Source organism: Herpailurus yagouaroundi, unplaced genomic scaffold (assembly GCF_014898765.1).
Source record: "Herpailurus yagouaroundi ecotype Mexico unplaced genomic scaffold, PumYag 159, whole genome shotgun sequence".
Classification (NCBI taxonomy): Eukaryota; Metazoa; Chordata; class Mammalia; order Carnivora; family Felidae; genus Herpailurus; species Herpailurus yagouaroundi.
Window position 1 is genome coordinate 29726035 of NW_024412400.1, and position 20032 is coordinate 29746066.

General features: G+C 41.3%; 1 protein-coding gene across 10 annotated transcripts in view; it reads left to right on the forward strand.

Moving 5' to 3' along the window:
* CDV3 (CDV3 homolog) overlaps positions 1-17282 on the forward strand; it is a 20802-nt gene extending 3520 nt beyond the window's left edge. The window contains exons 1-7 of one of the 10 annotated variants that reach the window (XR_005792067.1): positions 171-315; positions 792-868; positions 10443-10588; positions 13370-13529; positions 14899-14948; positions 15352-15447; positions 16978-17282. Coding sequence is in view for 9 of the 10 variants with exons in the window: in XM_040480216.1 (XP_040336150.1) it covers positions 858-868; positions 10443-10588; positions 13370-13529; positions 14899-15049 (468 nt within the window). In the remaining variant the exon portion in view is untranslated. Of the gene's footprint in view, positions 1-149; positions 316-445; positions 471-791; positions 869-10442; positions 10589-13369; positions 13530-13946; positions 14701-14898 lie in introns of those variants that run through there. The other 9 variants (XM_040480220.1, XM_040480219.1, XM_040480218.1 and 6 more) reach the window with 9 other exon arrangements.
* The last annotated feature ends 2750 nt before the right edge of the window (positions 17283-20032 follow it).

Consider the following 20032-nt stretch of genomic DNA (forward strand, 5'->3'; position numbering starts at 1 on the left):
GACTAAGGTGAGGGGCCGGGATGAGGGGCCGGGCCGCGCGCTTGCGCCCATGTGCCCGCCCCCGCCGGCCGCCCGCTCGGGGAAGCGTCCGGGAGGGGCCGGCCGGAGGGCGGACGGGCGCGGGGGCTGGCCATGTGACGGGGGCTTCCCACGCCAGGCCGGCTCCCCTCTTGCCACAGGACTCTCCCCTCGCCCCCAGCCCGCTCTCGCCCCTCCGCCTTGTGTCGCTGGCTGGGACCGAGACCCGGACAGCGGCACCCTCGAGGAGAAATGGGTCTGGGGCCGAAGTGCCTGGCCTAGAGCAGCATTTATCGGGTGACGTCTACTCTGAGACTCTTGAGTAATTTGGTGTTCCGACTTTAGCCCAGTTGTCTGAGCTGAATTTTCTAACAATCGCATTTGTGGCAGCTCGAACTGGCAGGGCTTGGCCTCTAAGCCTGTAACAGAATAAGTCTCATGACTACATTGAGGTAGACATTTAGTTGTGGGGTTACTATTGACTTTTTCATTCCACTTTACCTGGTTGCTTTTAAAGTAACCGCTCTCTTGAAGGAACTGGTGGAGGTAAAAGAAATTTGACTGCTTGGGCACGTTTGTCCTCCAGCCTAGTTTGTCCTCCAGTCCTGCCTCCCTCCGATCCCTCCGGCCCCGGGATCAAGTAAGGGCTTTGGCCAGAAAATGAGTCTATACTTTAGGTTCCAGATATTTGATCCCCTTTTCATAGTCTGATATTTGCCTTTGTTGTATTTTAACAAATAGCTTTGCTTGATCCAATGGTGTGTGTTTTACAGGATGAAGATGAGTGGAAAGAATTTGAACAAAAAGAGGTTGATTACAGCGGCCTCAGAGTTCAGGCGATGCAAATAAGGTATGGTCTGCTTACAACTGTGTTTAGATAACCCTTAGGATAGGTGTTGTATGTTTGGTTTTTCTCTAGCCCCAAAGCAGCTAGACACAGTGACCTCATGCTTTAGATACGCTTATTAGGGCTGTAAGGATTGTGTCTTCCTCTCTCTGATGGCGGTCCTTTCTATATGCTGATCAAATCAGCTGCCAGCTCCAAAATCCTGTGAGAGCTTGCCTACTTATTTGAGACAGCTAAAATGAAATGGACTTTGTGGCCTTTAAAATTTTTACTTTTAATATTGGTGGCTTGAACGGCGTGGTTTTCACATCCTGTCCAATAAGCAAGTTCATATATATTTTTGTAGGTGAAGCATACTTAGAAATACGGATTTTAGGTGTTCACACAATGAAACCAGCCTGTGTAATCAACAGCAAGTTCAAGAAACTAAACATTGCTGCTACAGAAGAAACCTAAGTGCTTTTAGTCACTGCCTTCATTCCGAAGAATAACCGCTATCCTAACACTGTAGATAAATTTTCCTGAGGATTTTATAGGAATGGCATTGGATAGTCCAAGCATGTTATTTTTTTAAAGTTTAAGAAAACAGGACTTTTTTAAAAATTGGGTTGGTTGCCTTAAAGTATTTGAAATTAACATATTCAGTCCAATCTATGGTATTTTGTTTTAGATTCATGTAAATAAATGTCATATTTTTTTTTTTTCAACGTTTATTTATTTTTGGGACAGAGAGACAGAGCATGAACGGGGGAGGGGCAGAGAGAGAGGGAGACACAGAATCGGAAACAGGCTCCAGGCTCTGAGCCATCAGCCCAGAGCCTGACGCGGGGCTCGAACTCACGGACCGCGAGATTGTGACCTGGCTGAAGTCGGACGCTCAACCGACTGCGCCACCCAGGCGCCCCTAAATGTCATATTTTAATGGGCTCATAAGGTAGAAAAAACAAGTGAATATATGGTTCCACCATTTTGAGATAAAAACTCTTTAATCTCAGTTTAAAGAAATAAATGAGATCCTAATGAACTGCTTCCAGTTTAAAGTTTGCTATTTGTAGGCACCAGTGACCACATGGCACACTGACGGAAGTAATTTTCCTTAACCAGAATACAGCCTTTTGACTTCTCTAAATGGTGACATTTACGGCTTTGAGTAACTGACTCAGAAACCAGGACTCATATTTTTGACATTTGTTGCATTCCTTCCATAGCCAGGCATTATGTCCTAGGTTCTTTCACATTATTTCATGAGCTTAACCAAAGTGAAACCTGACTGATAGTGGGAGACTTTTTAGGAAATGAGGTTTTTCCACTCTTGAAGTTCTTTTGTAGTAATGTTACATAGACATGATTATTCCCAGCCACTTCTTGAATTTGTGTGTTAGATGTCTTTGAAGAGGTGTGGTTTAGAAAATATCCCTGTTTGGGGCACCTGGGTGGCTCCATTGGTTAAGCAACTAACTAACTCTTGATTTCGGCTCAGGTCATGATCTCAGGGTTGGTTTGTGAGATTGAGCCCCTTTGAGAACCCTGCTTGGGATTCTCTCTCTCTTTCTCTGCCACTCCCCATGTGTGCGCTCCCTCACTCTGTCTAAATAAACTTTGTTTTTTTTAAGAAGAGAGAATATCCCTCTTTTCCCCAGGGCTTGCCCTGTAAAAATGAAGAGGAGGTATTGTGAAGTTCTTAATCACTGGGGGGTTGTAGAACTGCCTGCGTATGTCGTTCCTGTTTGGCTGTAGAATAAGGCTCTAGGTCTGCCTTGCTTGACCACAGGCCCTTGACTGCACGTTCTGTAGATTTGAATGGACAGGAAGGATGACAGTAAGTGAACTTACTGAGCAAGAGTAGCGCTTTCTGAGGGAGAAAGGTTTCAAATTCACTGAATGCAAGAAACTGATTTTGTTTTATTATGGAGGATATTACCTGTTTTTCTGTCATTGACTCTAAATTCCGTACCCATATTCAGAGTTACTTTTGGCTACTTCAGAGGTGATGAAATAGTTCTTAAGTCATTTCTTTCACCTTTGCTAGGGGCACAGGTAAATCTCAGCTAGGCTAGTATGAGTGTTAAAGTTCTGCTTGACCTGAAGCAGGCCAGCTTTTATGTTGTTTTTTCATTATTCTTAGCATGTAGTCATTTCTCCTAAGTGGTCCTCCACAGGTCTTCCCCTAACCTGCTAACATTGAAAAACCTACCTTCAGGAAGCTGTTTTTGTGGATCCTCCCGTCATTGTGGAATCTAAAGTCTATATTTCCATTCCCTTCATAAATCATTCAATAAAGAGGAATCTAACAGCCTTCAGGAAAAACTTGAGTGTGAGAAGTCCTGTCATCTGAGGCTTAATAATAATGACTAATATTTTCACTTTATATATTGAAAAACCTTGTAAACTTTGTATTAAATTTTCTTGACACTGAAACTCAATTGGGTTGGGGTCCCCAGGGAAAGACAGTTTGGTTCATAGGAATGGAAGTAGGTTACTCAGTTAAGTGGGGTGAAGATGATAATGTCTCAAAAACATGGGCTTTGGAGATAGACAAACTCGGGTTTGCATTTTAGCCTGCCGCTTATGTGTGACCTTGGGCAAGCTGGTTGGTTGTTGAATGTTGGTTGTGATCTACAAAATTGAGACATGCTAGGATTGTTGTGAGGATTTTTGAGCAGGGTATTTGTAAAATACCCACTTGGTGACATTAATCATCTCTGTTCAGTAGGTAAATTAGGATGATTCAGTGTTGAGAATTTCTGTTATTTAACCATGAGGTACCTGGTTTATAATACCAAGATTTGAGGGAGAGGGTAGTGGAGATGCATAAGATTATCATGTCTGATAGACTTTGGTGAGTCAGTTCACAGTGGACTTAATAGGAGAAAATTACATGTTCGGGTTGGCATTAGTATAACCATACAAACAAAAATCCCTCTCTCAAGAGCATTAAACACTGCTGTCGACTTCCAGTTACTGTCTTCTGTAGCTTGGTCTTACTTTTTAGGCAGAAACCCTTAGAAGGGGGCAGAGAAATGAGATATCTTTTCTCTGAGAAGTTGGGGTGGGTGGTTCTTTATGCCTTTAATCTGTTACCTTTTTCTGTCTGAGAGGCAGCCTTGCCATCTCAGAATGAGATAAGGGAATATGAAACTTTGGAAATTGACGTAAAGTATCTTGAGGGGGCACCTGGGTGGCTCAGTCAGTTAAGCATCTGACTTTCAGCTCAGGTCATGATCTCACAGTTTGTGATTTCGAGCCCTGCGTCAGGCTCTGTGATGACAGCTTGGAGCCTGCTTTGGATTCTGTGTCTCCCTCTCTTCTCCACCCCTGCTTGTGCTGTGTCTCTCAAAAATGAATAAACGTTAAAAAAAAAATTTAAGTAACTTGAAATTTTCAGACTTATAAATTTTTTCATCTAGCTTTTTGCTTTGAAACATTAGAAACCTCAGAAAAGTTGCAAGAATAGTAAAATAAGTGCCCATTTATTTTTTGCTTAGATCTACTGATCATTTTTGCCTTACTTGCTTTATCTTCAGTCCGCTGCAGGTATGGCATATCACCTTAAAGTTCTTGACACTACTCCTCAGGTAGGTTAGCCTTCATGGACCTTTATTGAAGATAAGTGAGCATTTGAGAGAGAAAATTTTTGAGGGGCACCTGGCTGGCTCAGTTGGTGGAGCATACGACTCTTGATCTCATAAGTTCAAGCCCCATGTTGGGTATCAAGACTACTTAAAATCTTTTTTAAAAAGAAATTTTCAGTAGTAACAAACATATCATACTAACATCCTGTCTCACATTTACCAACTAGCTCAAGATTTAATTACCAAGAGTATTATAAGAGCTTGGAGCGCCTGGGTGGCTCAGTCGGTTGAGCATCCGACTTCGGCTCAGGTTATGATCTCACGGTCTGTGAGTTTGAGCCCCACGTCGGGCTCTGTGCTGACTGCTCAGAGCCTGGATCCTGCTTTGGCTTCTGTGTCTCCCTCTCTCTCTGCCCCTCCCCCACTCATGCTCTGTCTCTCTCTCTCTCTCTCTCTCTCTCTCTCTCTCAAAAATAAACAAACATTAGGGGCGCCTGGGTGGCGCAGTCGGTTAAGCGTCCGACTTCAGCCAGGTCACGATCTCGCGGTCCGTGAGTTCGAGCCCCGCGTCAGGCTCTGGGCTGATGGCTCAGAGCCTGGAGCCTGTTTCCGATTCTGTGTCTCCCTCTCTCTCTGCCCCTCGCCCGTTCATGCTCTGTCTTCTCTGTCCCAAAAATAAATAAACGTTGAAAAAAAAAATTAAAAATAAACAAACATTAAAAAAATTTTTTAAAGTATTATAAGAGCTTGTGTCAAATTTTGTGTCTAAGTTAATAGATGTATTCAAGGTCATCATTGTTTGTAGACAAGTTCTTTGGAGGGGTGCCATTGGGATGGTGATAAAAAAAAAAAGGGACCTAATACTGGAGCTTAGATTGTTGGTTGATGGTAGGACCTGTGGCCTCTCCTCTCTTTAAAATGGATTTTTGGGAGAAAGAAGGATTTCATTTAATATTTGAAGTAAATGTTGAGCATTTGTCATCTTTAAATAAAGAATTGAGCTCTTGGAGCCCAGTGGGTGTTTTTAGGAACCTTCTTAAGAGATGTAGACCTTTAAACCCATTAAGTAGAGCTGATTAAGTTGTTCTTTCAAGAAATCATTCCTGCATCCAAGCTGGATTCAATTGTAGCAAATACTAGTGTGACTGAAGTGTGCCAGACATCAGGGTTGTAGAAATAAGTCCTGCTCAGCAGCACTTTCAACAATAGCCAAATTATGGAAAGAGCCTAAATATCCATCAACTGATGAATGGATAAAGAAGTTGTGGTTTATATATATAAAATGGAATACTACTTGGCAATGAGAAAGAATGAAGTATGGCCTTTTGTAGCAACATGGATGGAACTGGAGAGTGTTATGCTAAGTGAAATAAGTCATACAGAGAAAGACAGATACCATATGTTTTCATTCTTATGTGGATCCTGAGAAACTTGACAGAATACCATGGGGAAAGGGAGAGGGGGCAGTTAGAGAGGCAGGGAGGCAAACCATAAGAGACTTTTAAAGACTGAGAATAAACAGGGTTGATGGGGGTGGGGGGGGAAGTGGGTGATGGGCATTGAGGAGGGCACCTGTTGGGATGAGCACTGGGTGTTGCATGGAAACCAATTTGACAATAAATTTCATATTAAAAAAACAATAATAAAAAAGAAATAAGTCCTGCTCTACTAAACACCAGTAGATCATTTCAGTGATGTGCAGGGTGCTGTGGAACACAGGAGAGAGACGCTTGGTCTGCCGTGAAGAGGTTGAGAAAGTCTTTGGAGGAGGTGCAGTGCCATTTTAGGCTGCCGGCATAGCTCATCGGGCATGTCCGTCATTTTGCCGTTGTCTAACAGTGGTTCGATAATAGGGTCAAACCAATGGAGGTACCTACCATTCTCATAGAAGCACAGCTACTAAAATCCTAGCGTTGGGATGCATAAATTCTCCTGTAATGTCCCTTGAGATAAAGAGGTAAGAATGTTCCATTTTTATTAATAAACTGCTACAGGATGTATAATCCTGATCAACCTTCCTGAAAGTGAATTTCTCAACATAGAGAAAATTTCTGTGTCAGATATTAGAGCTCTAAAGAGGATAAAATGAAAGAGGCAACATGAAAGAATATGGGCTCTGGAGACCCAGGGATTGGCTCCCCTACTTTGTAGCTCTGGGGGAGGGACTTAATGTCCAAGTGTCAGTTTCCTTCCGTGTCAGTGAGCCTCCTGCCTGCTTTGGTGGTATTGTGAGGTTTAACTTTGCAAGGTGGTAGGACACTTCCCGGCCTCCTAGATGCTCTGTAAATATTCCCTTTGCTAGCATCATCATTCCGCCTTACGACCAACAGTGCCTTATGGACTTTTGCATATTTAAGACTGTATACTTTAAGTTGTGATAATATACTTACACGTAGCAGAGAGTAGTGTTTGGAAATGTGAATTTTAGCTGATGAGAAGCTATGTATATTTTATTTGGGTCAAACACAATTTTAGCCTATTGACTTCTGTGGGAATAATTCTTTGCAACATTTGTCTTACTACAGTATTTAGAGATTTGACATTTCCTGGAGTGTGTAAATGCAGAAAAGTAATCAGATATTTAAATCATTTCTACCGTGCCCTTAGTACTATGGCATTTTGGCAAGGCTGTTAGCATCTCTGGGCCTTAGTTCCCTCTGTTGGATGAAGGGTCCTGACTAGACAGTTTCCAATGTTTCATTTAACTAATACTTCAGAATGTTAAGAAACCAAAATATTAAGTTGTCTTGTGTTTATTATTACAGATATACAATTCTTTGAATTAAACAAATCACTCTTATTTCTTAGGAATAGTTTATAATTTAATGGGATTTTTAGATTAGTGATTCAGTTCTTCACTTGTCTCTGAGGGTGAACAGGTAATAAACACTAGATAGTAAAGGAACCTTCTTTTACAGTGGACCCTCAGTATTCTGTCAGACCAAATTGGGGGTTTTATTTAATGTTTTATTGTGAATTACAAAAACTATACATTAAGGACATTTGAAAAGTATAACAGCATAAAGAAATGTATTAGAATTATCCATAATCCATTCGGCTCAGGGATTATCAGTGTTAGAATTTTTTGGTTTTTAGTTAATTGTTTACTACAAGCTGATAATTCTGGGATTTAGATGTATTAATCACCAAATATAAAAGCAGTTTAAAGAAAAGTCTGTCTTAAGAGTCCAGTATATGTATTTGAAAAATAGTGATTCAGCATATTTTGCTGAGTTAACTGTTTCAAAATGTAGATGACCAACTGAAATGAAAGCTAACATACCTTAGGGTATATATGACAATACAAGTGCCATGAATGTTCTTAAATCTTTGTGGGGATCTTCTTGTCTAGCCTGGATTGGGATGCTGCAACATTACTAACAAGTCTGATGTAACTAGGTATATAACACGTATGTTTTTAACTCATGAACCAGTATTAAAGTGTAACTGCATTGCTGGTGGGTTCAGAAGTGAATTTTAAAAAATGGGGAGTGGTGGACAGTACTAATGATTGGATACCACTGTTAGACTCCTAGATAAGTTAGGACCTTACTGTCCTTACCTGGTCATTCATTCCACATATAAACTTTAGAAAACAAGGTTATAGTGTTTGGTTTCTATTTTTAAAAATCCATTTAAGGGGTGCCTGGGTGGCTCGGTTGGTTAAGTCTCCAACTCTTGATTTGGCTCAAGTCATCATCTCACGTCAGAGCCCTATATCAGGCTCTGCACTGACAGTGTGGACCCTGCTTGGGATTCTGTCTCTCCGCCCCTCCGGCGCACGCTTGTGCGTGCACGCACTCTCTCTCTCCCTCTCTCAATAAATAAATAAGCTTAAGTCCATTTAAAAAGAACATTTTTTTTCCAAAAAAAAAAAAAAAAAACATGTTCATGTTGTGGATTTTAGAAATTTTGAGTTTTGTTCCATCTTAGTTGTTTCTTAATAAGGCGGTGGCATCTGTGCTGCTTGTTTGAAAGCTCAAATGAATATTAAAAAGCAGGTAATAGTAAACACTTAACTGCTTAGTATATGCCAGGCACTGTTCTCAGTGCTTTGTGTCTGTTAACTCACTTAATCTTACTGTTCTCCCCATTTTACATTTGTGGAAACTGAGGCATACAAAAGTTAAGTGCTATACTCAGTCTCCTGGCTAGTAAGTGGCAGAACCAGGCAGTCTGGCTTTAGAATCTGCTCATAACTACGTGCTGCATGAACAAAAATAAAATCACGCTTTCTAGTACCCAGCTACTTCTTTAAATATTACAAAAAAAAAAATTATTCAGGGGTCCCTGGGTGGCTCAGTCAGTTTGGCATCTAACCCTTGATTTCCGCTCAGATCATGATCTCAGGGTTCATGAGATGGAGTCCCACATCAGGCTCCAAGCTGACAGTGCTGGGCCTGCTTGGGATTCTTTCCCTTTTTCTCTGCCCCTCTGCTGCACACACACTCTCTCAAAATAAAAAATAAAAATAAATAAATTTAAAATCATTTTTAAAATAACTTCCTATTTAATATTAGGTATATAGATTTTGTTTTAGTAAGTCCTTGGTTTAATTGACATTGAATTGAATATTACTGTCATGTTAGTATAGGCCTAACATTTTAAACAGCAGCACTGGATTCTATTATATATTAACAGAAAGGGAAACTGAAAGGTGGCTTGGCCATATTCTCTGTTCTTTTTTCCTCTTGAACTATAGTCTCAAGTAAAATTGTGCTACAGATGCAGATTGAAGATGCGTCTGTTCCCCTCACCCCTTCCTGATTGCCACCCTAGACCTCTAAATTTGGTGGACATTGTCTTTGAAATTATTTGTGTGTGTCTTTAAAGGAGACCATTAGTTATTCAAGAAGGTTGTCTTATAGCCAGGACTTCCCTTGAAATGGAAGGAAAGCACACTTAGATGTCCTTTTGCAGAAGCCAAGAGAGGCCATGATGATCCCAAGGTCACATGGTAGGGTGGGAGTCATCTGTACATTGTTACAGCCATGATCACTGATTAGATATCAAAGGGAGACATGTCTTAAACGTGGAAGGCCAGGGACAGCTTTAGGCAACATCCTGTTTTTTCAATAGGAGAGAAGAGGGAGGTTGATAGGCTGAAGTTCTAGGAAAAACCACCATTGTCATAGAACGTGATTCATGGAAGGGTTGGTAGTCTGCCAGAGGTGGCATCAGCAAGGACAAATAGCTGCAGAAAGGAAGTTAGATTTGACAGTTAACTCACTGATTTCTGACTCCAGCCAATAAAGAATAAAGAAATAAGAAATTGGCATTAAAACCACTGCAGACAGTCTTAGGATGGTGTGTTACCATGATGTATGTGTCACATTTATAATCACTAGTAAAGCCGAAGACTGAGTTTTTGTATTCTCTTCTTTTTTAAACAGGTGACAGACATATCTGGTGATCGGGACCAGTTCTAGATATATTCCCTGTGTCACACAGTAGAGACTGGCACTAAAAAGTCTTGTAGCAGTGATGTAAATACTGAACGCAGATTCGTTTTCTCTATTGGAATGTGAATTCTAATTTTGAGAGTTTTTTGTGATATGTACTAAACAATTAGCCAATGACACACAACTTCCAAAAATCATTTCATCCCTGAAAATAATGCTTACCATCAGTGCTAAACAAGTGGGGGATTGGGGCTCTGAAGAGGTTGAGACTTTTCAAGGGTCACATGGATATCAGCATTGATAGAACTAAGGGTTTGGATTGACACTTTTCCTGGTGGTTTTATAATTGAATTTCCTGGGGCACCTGGGTGGCTCAGTCGGTTGAGCGACTGACTTCGGCTCAGGTCATGATCTCACGGTTTGTGAGTTCGAGCCCCGCATCCGGCTCTGTGCTGACCGCTCAGAGCCTGGAGCCTGCTTTGGCTTCTGTGTCTCCCTCTCTCTCTGCCCCTCCCCCACTCATGCTCTGTCTCTCTCTGTCTCAGAAATAAAACATTTAAAAAAAAATTTATAATTGAATTTCCTCATTTGCTTTTCCAATAGTGAAAAAGAAGAAGAAGATAATGAAAAAAGAGAAGATCCAGGTGACAATTGGGAAGAAGGTGGAGGTGGTGGTGGTGGTGTCGAAAAATCTTCCGGCCCCTGGAATAAAACCGCTCCGGTACAGGCACCTCCTGCTGCAGTAATTGGTAATCTTAATGTTTTATTTTCATGAAGACGTCTAGGTATGGTTTTACATATGGTTAGCTTTCAACTGAATGAATGCTGTGGTAGAATGAGAGGGGTTCCTTTCTGTTCTTGGGGGAGAGGTTTGTATATGTCTGTTTAAAGATTTTTACATCCTTAGGAAAGGAATTTGGAAGTTAAGATATGTGCTTTTCTGTAGGCTTCTTACATTTATATGTAAACTAACTTGCCAAATTTAAATATTTAAGTCATTTGTTTTACTTTTTGACAGTTGGCTAATGGATAATTGAGTTACCTGTGTTTCCACCTGTGTTTCTTTTTTTCTCCCCATTTTATTGTCTTGAAGCATGAATTCTCACAAGGGCAGATTTTATCACTCGTTTTTTATACAGAATAATACAAAGAATAACAAATCTTAACTGCCCAGAGATCACAGATAACTACTGTGTGTCAACATTTTTGCATCCTTTTTAGTACTTTACTGTGTTATGTTTTTCCATTCAACTTTGTGTTTATTTTTGAGGGCATGTGAGGGAGGGTCAGAAGGGGGGGGGGGCGGGGAGGGACAGTTTCCAAAACAGGTTCTGTGCTAACAGCAGAGCTCTTAACATGTTTTACTGCATCTGTCACTGATCCCTCATGACCTCAGCATTGCTAAACTCCATTTCCCAGTCTCTGTCCTCATTCGATGTTCCCCATCCTCAACATTTGCTGTAGCTCATCACCCCTTTGAAACACTCTTCTATTGACTTCCAGGACACCACAGTCTCCTTGCTTCCTCAGTGGTTGGCTCTCAGACTCCTTGGCTGGGGTCTCTTCTTCCTCCCTGCCTCTAAGTGATACTCATCCCCAGCGCTCAGCCCTTGCCACTCTCTTCTCTGTGGCCTTACTCCCCTGGCAATCTCCACATGCCAGTGACTCCAGAATTCACATCCACTCAGATCTCCCCTGACCTCCAAACACATAGATCTTAACCATGTACCCAGCACCTCAATATTCACATATCCAAAACTGAACCCTTCACATAGAGTTGACCCCAAAACAACATTATATGAATTACTGCAGTAACCTATTAAGTGGGCGGCCTGCTTCCCTACGTACACTGTTCCCAACGCAGCCAGTGGCCAGTGTAGTGATCATTTCAAATGTGACCTGAAAGTGTCTCAGATGTTGACAAGCCTCCATTGGTGTCCCCTCTAATCAGAATAGAAGCTGAAGTTCTCAGACTTGCAGCACCTTAGATGCCTGTCTTGGGATCTCTTTTTCTGATTTTGTCTTTTAGTCAGGTCCTTGCTCACTCTGTTCCTTGGACATACCAGGCACATTGCTGCTGCAGGCCCTTGTGCATATGTTTTCAGCCTGAATTCTCTCCTTTATATTGGGAGTCTCTAAGTAAACTTTTTCTGTAAAGGGCCAGATAGTAGGTAATTTAGGTTTTGAGGGCCATACAGAAGACTATTTTAATTACTCAGCTCTGCTGTTACAGCACAAAAGCAGCCATAGACCATACGTACACCCATTGAGTGTAGCTGTGTTCCAGTAAAACGTTTATAAGATCAGTGTCAGACCTGATTTGGCTTGTTTACCAACTCAATATGTTGGCCTCCTTTCAGGCCTTGTTCACTTTTCACTCGTCACTGAGTCCCTACCCATCATGTGTTCCCTGGACAGACCCTTCCGCCACCTTAATTTTTGGTATGGCACCAATTTTCACATATTTGATTTCCTTACTCTGGGATAACACTGTCCAATAGTACTTTTTGCAGTGATGGAATAGCACTGTTCCCTATAGTAGCCACTAGCCATATGCGGCTATTGAGTCCTTAAAATGCGACTGATACAACCAAGGAACTGAATTTTTAAGTCTTTCATTTTAAATAGCTGCATGTGGCTAGTTGCCAAGAATATACAGTTCACGAAGGCCGGTCCTTAACGTTTGTATGCCCACTACGAACAGTACCTGACACATAGCAGGTGCTTAGTAACTAATGAATGGTGTTATATTATGGCTTTCCCACGCTTACTTAAAAGCCATATGAGACAATAACCCTTTATGCATTATGCATTATGTTGCAGCTAATAAATGATGTAGGCTTTTCTTTGAAAGGAAGTTTTTGATAAATGGAACAGCATGTAAAATACTGAATCTATGTTGAGAATGGGGAGAAAAAATGATAACATAGCAAAAAGCCAGAAGGCTCTGTCCCCAAAATGTTAGCCATCATGGAAGACTTCAGGCTGTTCAGCGGTTTAGTTTTTTCCTGCTTTTCCTGTGTTTTATAAAACAAGATCCATTGATGATATGACAGTGAAATTAAGGGTATCGAGTATATTTTTTTACTAGTCTTTTAGAATTAAAAATATATACACAAGCATTTTAGTAAGTAAATTCTTTATACTGGCATCTTATTTACCAGGTAAAGAGGTGATTATCCACATTGCCGATATATATACTGAGGGCTGACATGGTCATACTCTGAAAGGCAGTCCCTCCTGGGCCTGCCTCCCAGGTCCAGCAGATTTCTTTCCCACTTGCAGTAAGTTGAAGTCTAGAAAGAACTCATTTACATAGGTAATTAAAATTGTACATGGGAGAAAAATTAGACTACCCTAGAAAAATAAGAGTATTTCCGCTTTCAGACTCTCAGGTAACTTTCTGTTTTCCAGAGACTGTCATGTAGGTATTGTTTTTTCTGTAATTATCAAATGATTGGGAATGTGAGAATAGCTTATTAAAATGCCAGGCGTTTGAATGGTTTCTCTAACCTGTTATGAAATGTCAGTTACAGAAACCCCAGAACCAGCAATGACTAGCGGTGTGTATAGGCCCCCTGGAGCCAGGTTAACCACAACAAGGAAAACACCGCAAGGCCCACCAGAAATCTACAGTGACACACAGTTCCCGTCCCTGCAGTCCACTGCCAAGCATGTAGAAAGCCGGAAGTAAGTACTCCAGCTCTCGCCTTTTTATCTTGGCGTGCTCTGTCCCTTGGCCAGGGAGTGGGATGTAGGAGATGGGAGAACCCACCTGGGCTGGGGGAGGGGGGTCGTTCTCTTGTAGGTAAAGCCCAGGCCACAGCTGACAGGCAGCTGAGAATTAGGGTAGGACTTACATGCCTTAGGGCTGGAAAGGGGGAGGGCTGGAGGGGGCTGTGGGGAAAGAGCACCAAGAGACCAGGTCTCTTTATCCTTGGTTTATATGTTGTTCTGTAGCTATGACAAGTCATGCCTAGTTTAGAATTCTTTCTAACATGGAAACTAGAAATGTAAGAGCGGTATTTTCATTGTATTCCCAGTTGATGTGAATAGATGAAAGATGTTGGCATTTATAAATCTAATATTAAAATAATCTTATTTCAGCAGGTACTTAAAATGAATGCTACCTGGAGTTAAATGACCACATTTGGCACATCCACACCTTTTTTAGGGACATGAATTTTTTAAAGTAAATAAAACGGGAAGAAATGTAAAAGACATTAGATGGAAATACTGTTGGGGGGGGGGCGGGGAGTAACTTTTTTAAAGTAAATCCAAGCCTTTTTTGCCTCTGAGAGCCTAATTTAAGCCTCCACTTTATCTGACCCACTCCCATAAGGAAGAAGTGAGGAGAAATCATTGAATGATGAGTAGAACTTTACTTGAATAAGAAAACCATTGCCCTTATGCATAAAGAAAGAGAGGTATTATTTATTGTTTGCTAAAAATAAAAGTGACTCTTAGAAGGAATCACCGTGTCATTAGATAGCCTTTTGACTTTCCAGTTGTCTTCAAGTTGGTCCCAAAATAGATTTGCCACCACAGAAAACAACACCATAGAGCCTCAGTACTCATGTTTTCTGTTCCTTTGAAGCCTAGAAAATGATTTGATGATGATTTTATGTGCAACTTTCCCCTGTCAAAAGCAGAGCATTCCTTAGTCAGAATGGCGTAAAGCAGAGAGGATCCCTCACTTTCTGAAAGTTTGCACTACTCTTCACTTTTACAGGAAGACCTATGTTAGTGCGCGTTTTTGCTACCTGAAAGAAATCTGGAGAGATGTTCACTGTTACGGGAAAAGGCTGTTGCCATCCTAATGTACGTCTTCTGTAAAAGCATCTGGTGTAACAGGAACTTTCAGGAAGCAGGGGATATCTGTGCCAGTTTCCCTTCCTATTCCTCCCTCAGGATACTTCTAAGGGGTGACTTGTTTTTTGGGGGGGGGGGGTTGTTTTGTTTTTGTTTTGATTGGTTGGTTTTTTTTAATTTGAGGAAGAGTTTACACAACAACCCAGCAAAAAAGAAATATTTACTGATTACATTTCTTTTCCCTTAGGGATAAAGAAATGGAGAAGAGCTTTGAAGTAGTAAGACACAAAACTAGAGGTAGGGATGAGGTTTCAAAAAACCAGGCCCTTAAACTTCAGCTAGACAACCAGTATGCTGTGCTTGAAAATCAGAAAAGCAGCCACACACAGTACAATTAAGGAATGGTCTTTGCTAACCCTTCTAAGGTAACTAGACCACAGCTAACCACCAGGAACAGCCATTCATCATCTGATCTCTGCTGGACCCGCGGCCGATGCAGACCACTCGATATAAGTGACCGTCCCTATTGCACTATGGAAGCATAAGTGTCACACTGCTCTTTGTGTTGTATTGGATGTAGGGGGAGTCTCATTGTTCTATAAATGCGTGAACTAGATTCAGCAGTGTTCTTTCATTATTACTCTGCAAGTACAAAAACAAACTGCAGCCAGTGGTCATTTCAAAATCTTTTTATGTTCAGATACTGAGCCTTCGTAAGGGCTGACTACCTCAGGTTTGCTGCACTCGTCGCGGACTTCTTGTGGATCACAACTTCTGGACACGAAGGTTACAGCTAGTAAGTGTCGGTGTGAAGCTTGAAACCAGCTCTCCTGGATTCCTATCAAATCCTGCAGAAAGTCAGCCATCTCGGTTCTGATCTGCTGTAAAAGATGAAGATTTAAGTGACCTTAATTAACCTGTCCTGTGCCCCACCCTTAAGGAATACTCTGTAGTGGGCTGTATTAGACTTCCTGGAACGTGCCGCTCTCAAAAGAACTCCTGTGTTCAGATAATCTGTGTAGTAGGGCTGTGATTTTATAGTTTAAACTTTGAGTTGTATCCTGGGGTAACCATAAGTTAAATTCAACCAAACTTGGGTCCACCCAGTGGGAAAGGAGGTTGGTGGGGGGGGAGTGATCTTTCTTCTTTTAGTGATTTCTTATTATTTGGGTAGTGCTTTTTCTGTGTTCCACATTAAGGCCTTTTTTTTTTTTTTTTTTTTTTTTTTTTTGGAATAAGTTCTTTGACAGAGCATATTGCTTGGTTGAATAAGTAACCTGAAATATGCGTTAGGATTGTGAAACGTCTCGTGAAATTTGCCAATCCCTAGAGTGGAACCAAATAGCCTTTGGTGTAAAGGGCAGTGGATGCAGGGGGCTCTCCTTCAGGTGCTGCTAAAGCCTCCTCTGATCAGGTCTAAACTGTACAGTAAACTGCAGTAGAAAGAGTAAGGGCTCTGCTCAGGCCACGTGATCCACTGACCTGTCCTTATAAATCCAGAGCAACGTGAGCAGAACCTTCACCTAAAACCCACTTGGGTTTTCACGGATTTTGCGTGATCTTTGACAAGATTTCCAGATACACTTGTGCCCAAATTGTTAAGGTATTGGACCTTCCGTAGATGCAATGACTGTGCCAGCTTAGCTCTGTTCTCAACCTTTTGGTATATCTGTGTTCATTTGAAGAGTCAGGGGCGAGAGGGACAGGTGATGTAGCACTTCTGTTTTTAATAATTACAGCTTAAACTATCCAGTAATTTTTAGTCCTTAAAGGGACTTCAGGAAGCTACCCAGGATTACTGAGAAGTCTTTCCATCTAATGAGATAGTCTGGTAATTTACTAGTTTTGTATCTTTGGTTCAATAGAAATACTTCAAAGTGGTATGTGACTGCTTGATGCAGAGTCTGGGTTTCTCTATAATAAATCCCTTTGCCAAATGCAGGAGTTGCAGACTTGCTACTGGCAAGAGTGAAGCAAACGAGCGAGTAGAACTATTCCTGTGTGGGGGCATCTCCTATGGGAGTTTAGTCTGATGAAAGTGTCAGTGCAGGAATCAGCTCCTGGGAGTTGACAGTATCTCCTGACAGGACCTGCCCACCACACCTGGGCCCTAACGGCGTTGTTGGAGGCGGCAGGCAGGATGCCTGGCCTCCGGTGTATTGGGGCGAGTAGCTGAGCCAGCCAAGGAGAGGTTGGATGATTAAGCAAGAAACAAGGGATTCTTGGTTAAACTGAAGACTTCGTTTGGGAACCAAAAATCTTAACAAATAGTCTCTTGGACCTTGAGCCACATATTTCCCCTGAAAAGTATGCATTTTTTTTCCAGCAAAATTTTGTTGGGGGTTACGTTATTGAGGAATGAACTGAGATGAATATGCACAACTTTTATTTAATGGCATACTACGCTAGAAATCTGAAGACCTGCGGGAGATATAAAGTTCCAACTCTTGTTATAACTTTTTAAAAGATTGTGAAATTATAAAAATGCACATGAATCAAGTTTTAATATACTGTATGATGGGTGGGTGAGGCTGTCCATTGTACCATTTCTTTCTTTGAATTCTCAGGCATGGTTTGGCAGTGCAAGAACTCTGTAACATTAACAAATTCAATAAAAAGTAAATATATGGATTCTGGAGTCTGATAGTCTTTATTCCTTTTCCCCCACCTCCCTCATAGTTTTTATTCTTAATCTTTAACCTAGTCTCTGTTTTTGAAAATGGTGAATTGATGTCATGCCTCCGTTGCTGTGGGAGGATGATAATCTCATCTCGGGTAAAACTCCCATTTGATAAATGCAGAGTACTCTGCATGTTAAAAAGACATCTGGAATGGAAGCAGTGGATACTCTTCACCAAAGTTAAAGCGTTGAAATGTACCTTTTTTGTTACTATATTACATTTTGTTGTCCCAAACCATGGCAACAGAATCTACAATCTTTACTGTGTGGAATAAAGATCTGGGGCCTTACCCCTTGAAGCTTACAGATTTCTCAAATGAGCCATTTTAAATTTCGGGATTTAGTCTGCATTATAGTCCCCACATTTCTAAGCTAGAGAGTGTATTTCAAGTCCCTTTTGGTAATGGAGTTTAAATGTTTAGTGGTAACAATTGCTATTTGGTCATTCTGGCTCCTCAATGAGTGTTTTGACAGCCCTATTTAAAATAATGTACGATGGGGCGCCTGGGTGGCGCAGTCGGTTAAGCGTCCGACTTCAGCCAGGTCATCTCGCGGTCCGTGAGTTCGAGCCCCGCGTCAGGCTCTGGGCTGATGGCTCAGAGCCTGGAGCCTGTTTCCGATTCTGTGTCTCCCTCTCTGCCCCTCGCCCGTTCATGCTCTGTCTCTCTCTGTCCCAAAAATAAATAAACGTTGAAAAAAAAAGTTTTTTTTTAAAAAAATAAAATAATGTACAAGATGCGTGGGTGGCTCAGTCTGATGAGCATCAGGCTTTTGATTTCAGCTCAGGTCATGATCCCAGGATTGAGGCCAGTGTGGAGCCTGCTTGGGCTTCCCGCTCCCTCTGCTTGCTCTTTGAAAACAAACTTTTTTTTTTAAATGTTTATTTTGGAGAGAGGAGGGGCAGAGAGAGGGAGACAGAATCAGAAGCAGGCTCCAGGCTCCGAGCTGTCAGCACAGCTAGATGCAGGGCTCGAACTCACGAATCGTGAGCTCGTGAAAGTGCTTTTAAAAAATAACGTACAAAACACCATCCCTGATTTCAGTTACTCCATAGTGTTTTGTGGGGTTTTTTTTCCTGAGTCGCCTTTTCAAAGTGTATGCTTAGTAGTTTTTAGTATATTCTCAAAAGTTGTGCAACCATCGCCACTATGAATTCTGGAACATACTTCATCTCCCCAAAAAATTCCATACCCATTAGGAATCCTTTACCATTTCCCCAAGATTCCTGCCTTAGGCAACAAGTATTCTGTCTCTAGATTCCTCTCTGGACATTTCCTCTAAACAGCGCTATCTGACATGTAGTCTTGACTGGCTTGTTTAACTTGGTGGGTTCTGAGGTTTGTCCCTGTTGCAGTGTGCATCTTGCTTCATTCCTGTTTATTGCCAAACAGTTGGGTACACCACGTTCGTTTATTTCGTCAGTTGAACATTTAGGTTATTTCCGCTTCATTCTTGTTACGAATAATGCTGCTATGAGCTTTCGTGTACAGGTTGGATCAACATGTTTTCAATTCTTGGGTATTTATCTGGGGTGGAATTGCTGGGTCATAGAATTTTTTGAGTAACTACCAAATTTGCAAAGTGGCTGCACCACGTTACATTCCCACTAGCCATATCGGAGGATTCAAATTTCTCCACATCTTCATAACTACAGATAGTTAACCTGACTTTTTAATTCTAGTTATCCTAGTTGGTGTGAACTGATATCTTGTAGTTTTGAATTTATCTGCATTTCTGTAATGACCAATGATGCTAAACATCCGTGTGCTTATTGGCCATTTGTATATCTCGAGAAATATCTATTCAAATCCTTTGCTAACTTTTTGAATTCATTTTTATTATTGAGTCATAAGAGTTCTTTATATGTTCTGGATACTTGCCCCTCATTATCATAATTTGCAAATATTTTTCTCCCATCTTAGTGTCTTCTGAAGCACAAGTTTTGTTTTTGTTTTTGTTAAGATTTACTTATTTAATACCTACACCCAATGTGGGGCTTGAACCTACGACCCCAAGATCAAGGTCGCATGCTTTTCCAACTGACCCAGCTAGAGGATTGGAAGCGGGCTCTGCACTGACAGCAGAAAGTACAATGGGGGGCTCAAATCTACAAACTGTGAGATCACAACCTGAGCCGAAGTCAGACGCTTAAATGCCCAAAGCCACCCAGATGGCCCCAGCACAAAAATTTTTAATTTTGATGAAGCCCAATGTATCTTTTTCAGTTGTTTGTGCCTTGGGTGTGTCTCAATTGACCTAACCAAGATCACAAAGATTTATGCTTATAAGCTTTACAGTTTTAGCTCTTTAATTTAGATTTTTGATCCATTTTGAGTTAATTTTTGAGTATGGTGTGAGGAACGAGTCCAACTTCATTCTTTTACGTGTAGATACCCGGTTATCCAGCATCATTTGTTGAAGACTTTTCCACTATTTGGCACCCTAAATATTTTACTTATCTGCCTCTACTAGAATGTGAAACTGGTTTGCAGTAGAAACGTAGGAAGGGATGTCGAGTCGGGGAGTGTGGGACAGGAACTGGGAAGAAAAGCCAGGCTGAGTCTGCTGATGAAGCACAGAGGTCAGAATCTGTACGGGCATTCCTCAATGTCACAGGTTCCCGTTCCTGCGCACCACAATAAAGCAAATGTTGCAATGAAGTGAGTCAAGTGAATTTTTTGGTTTCCCAGTGTGTATAAAA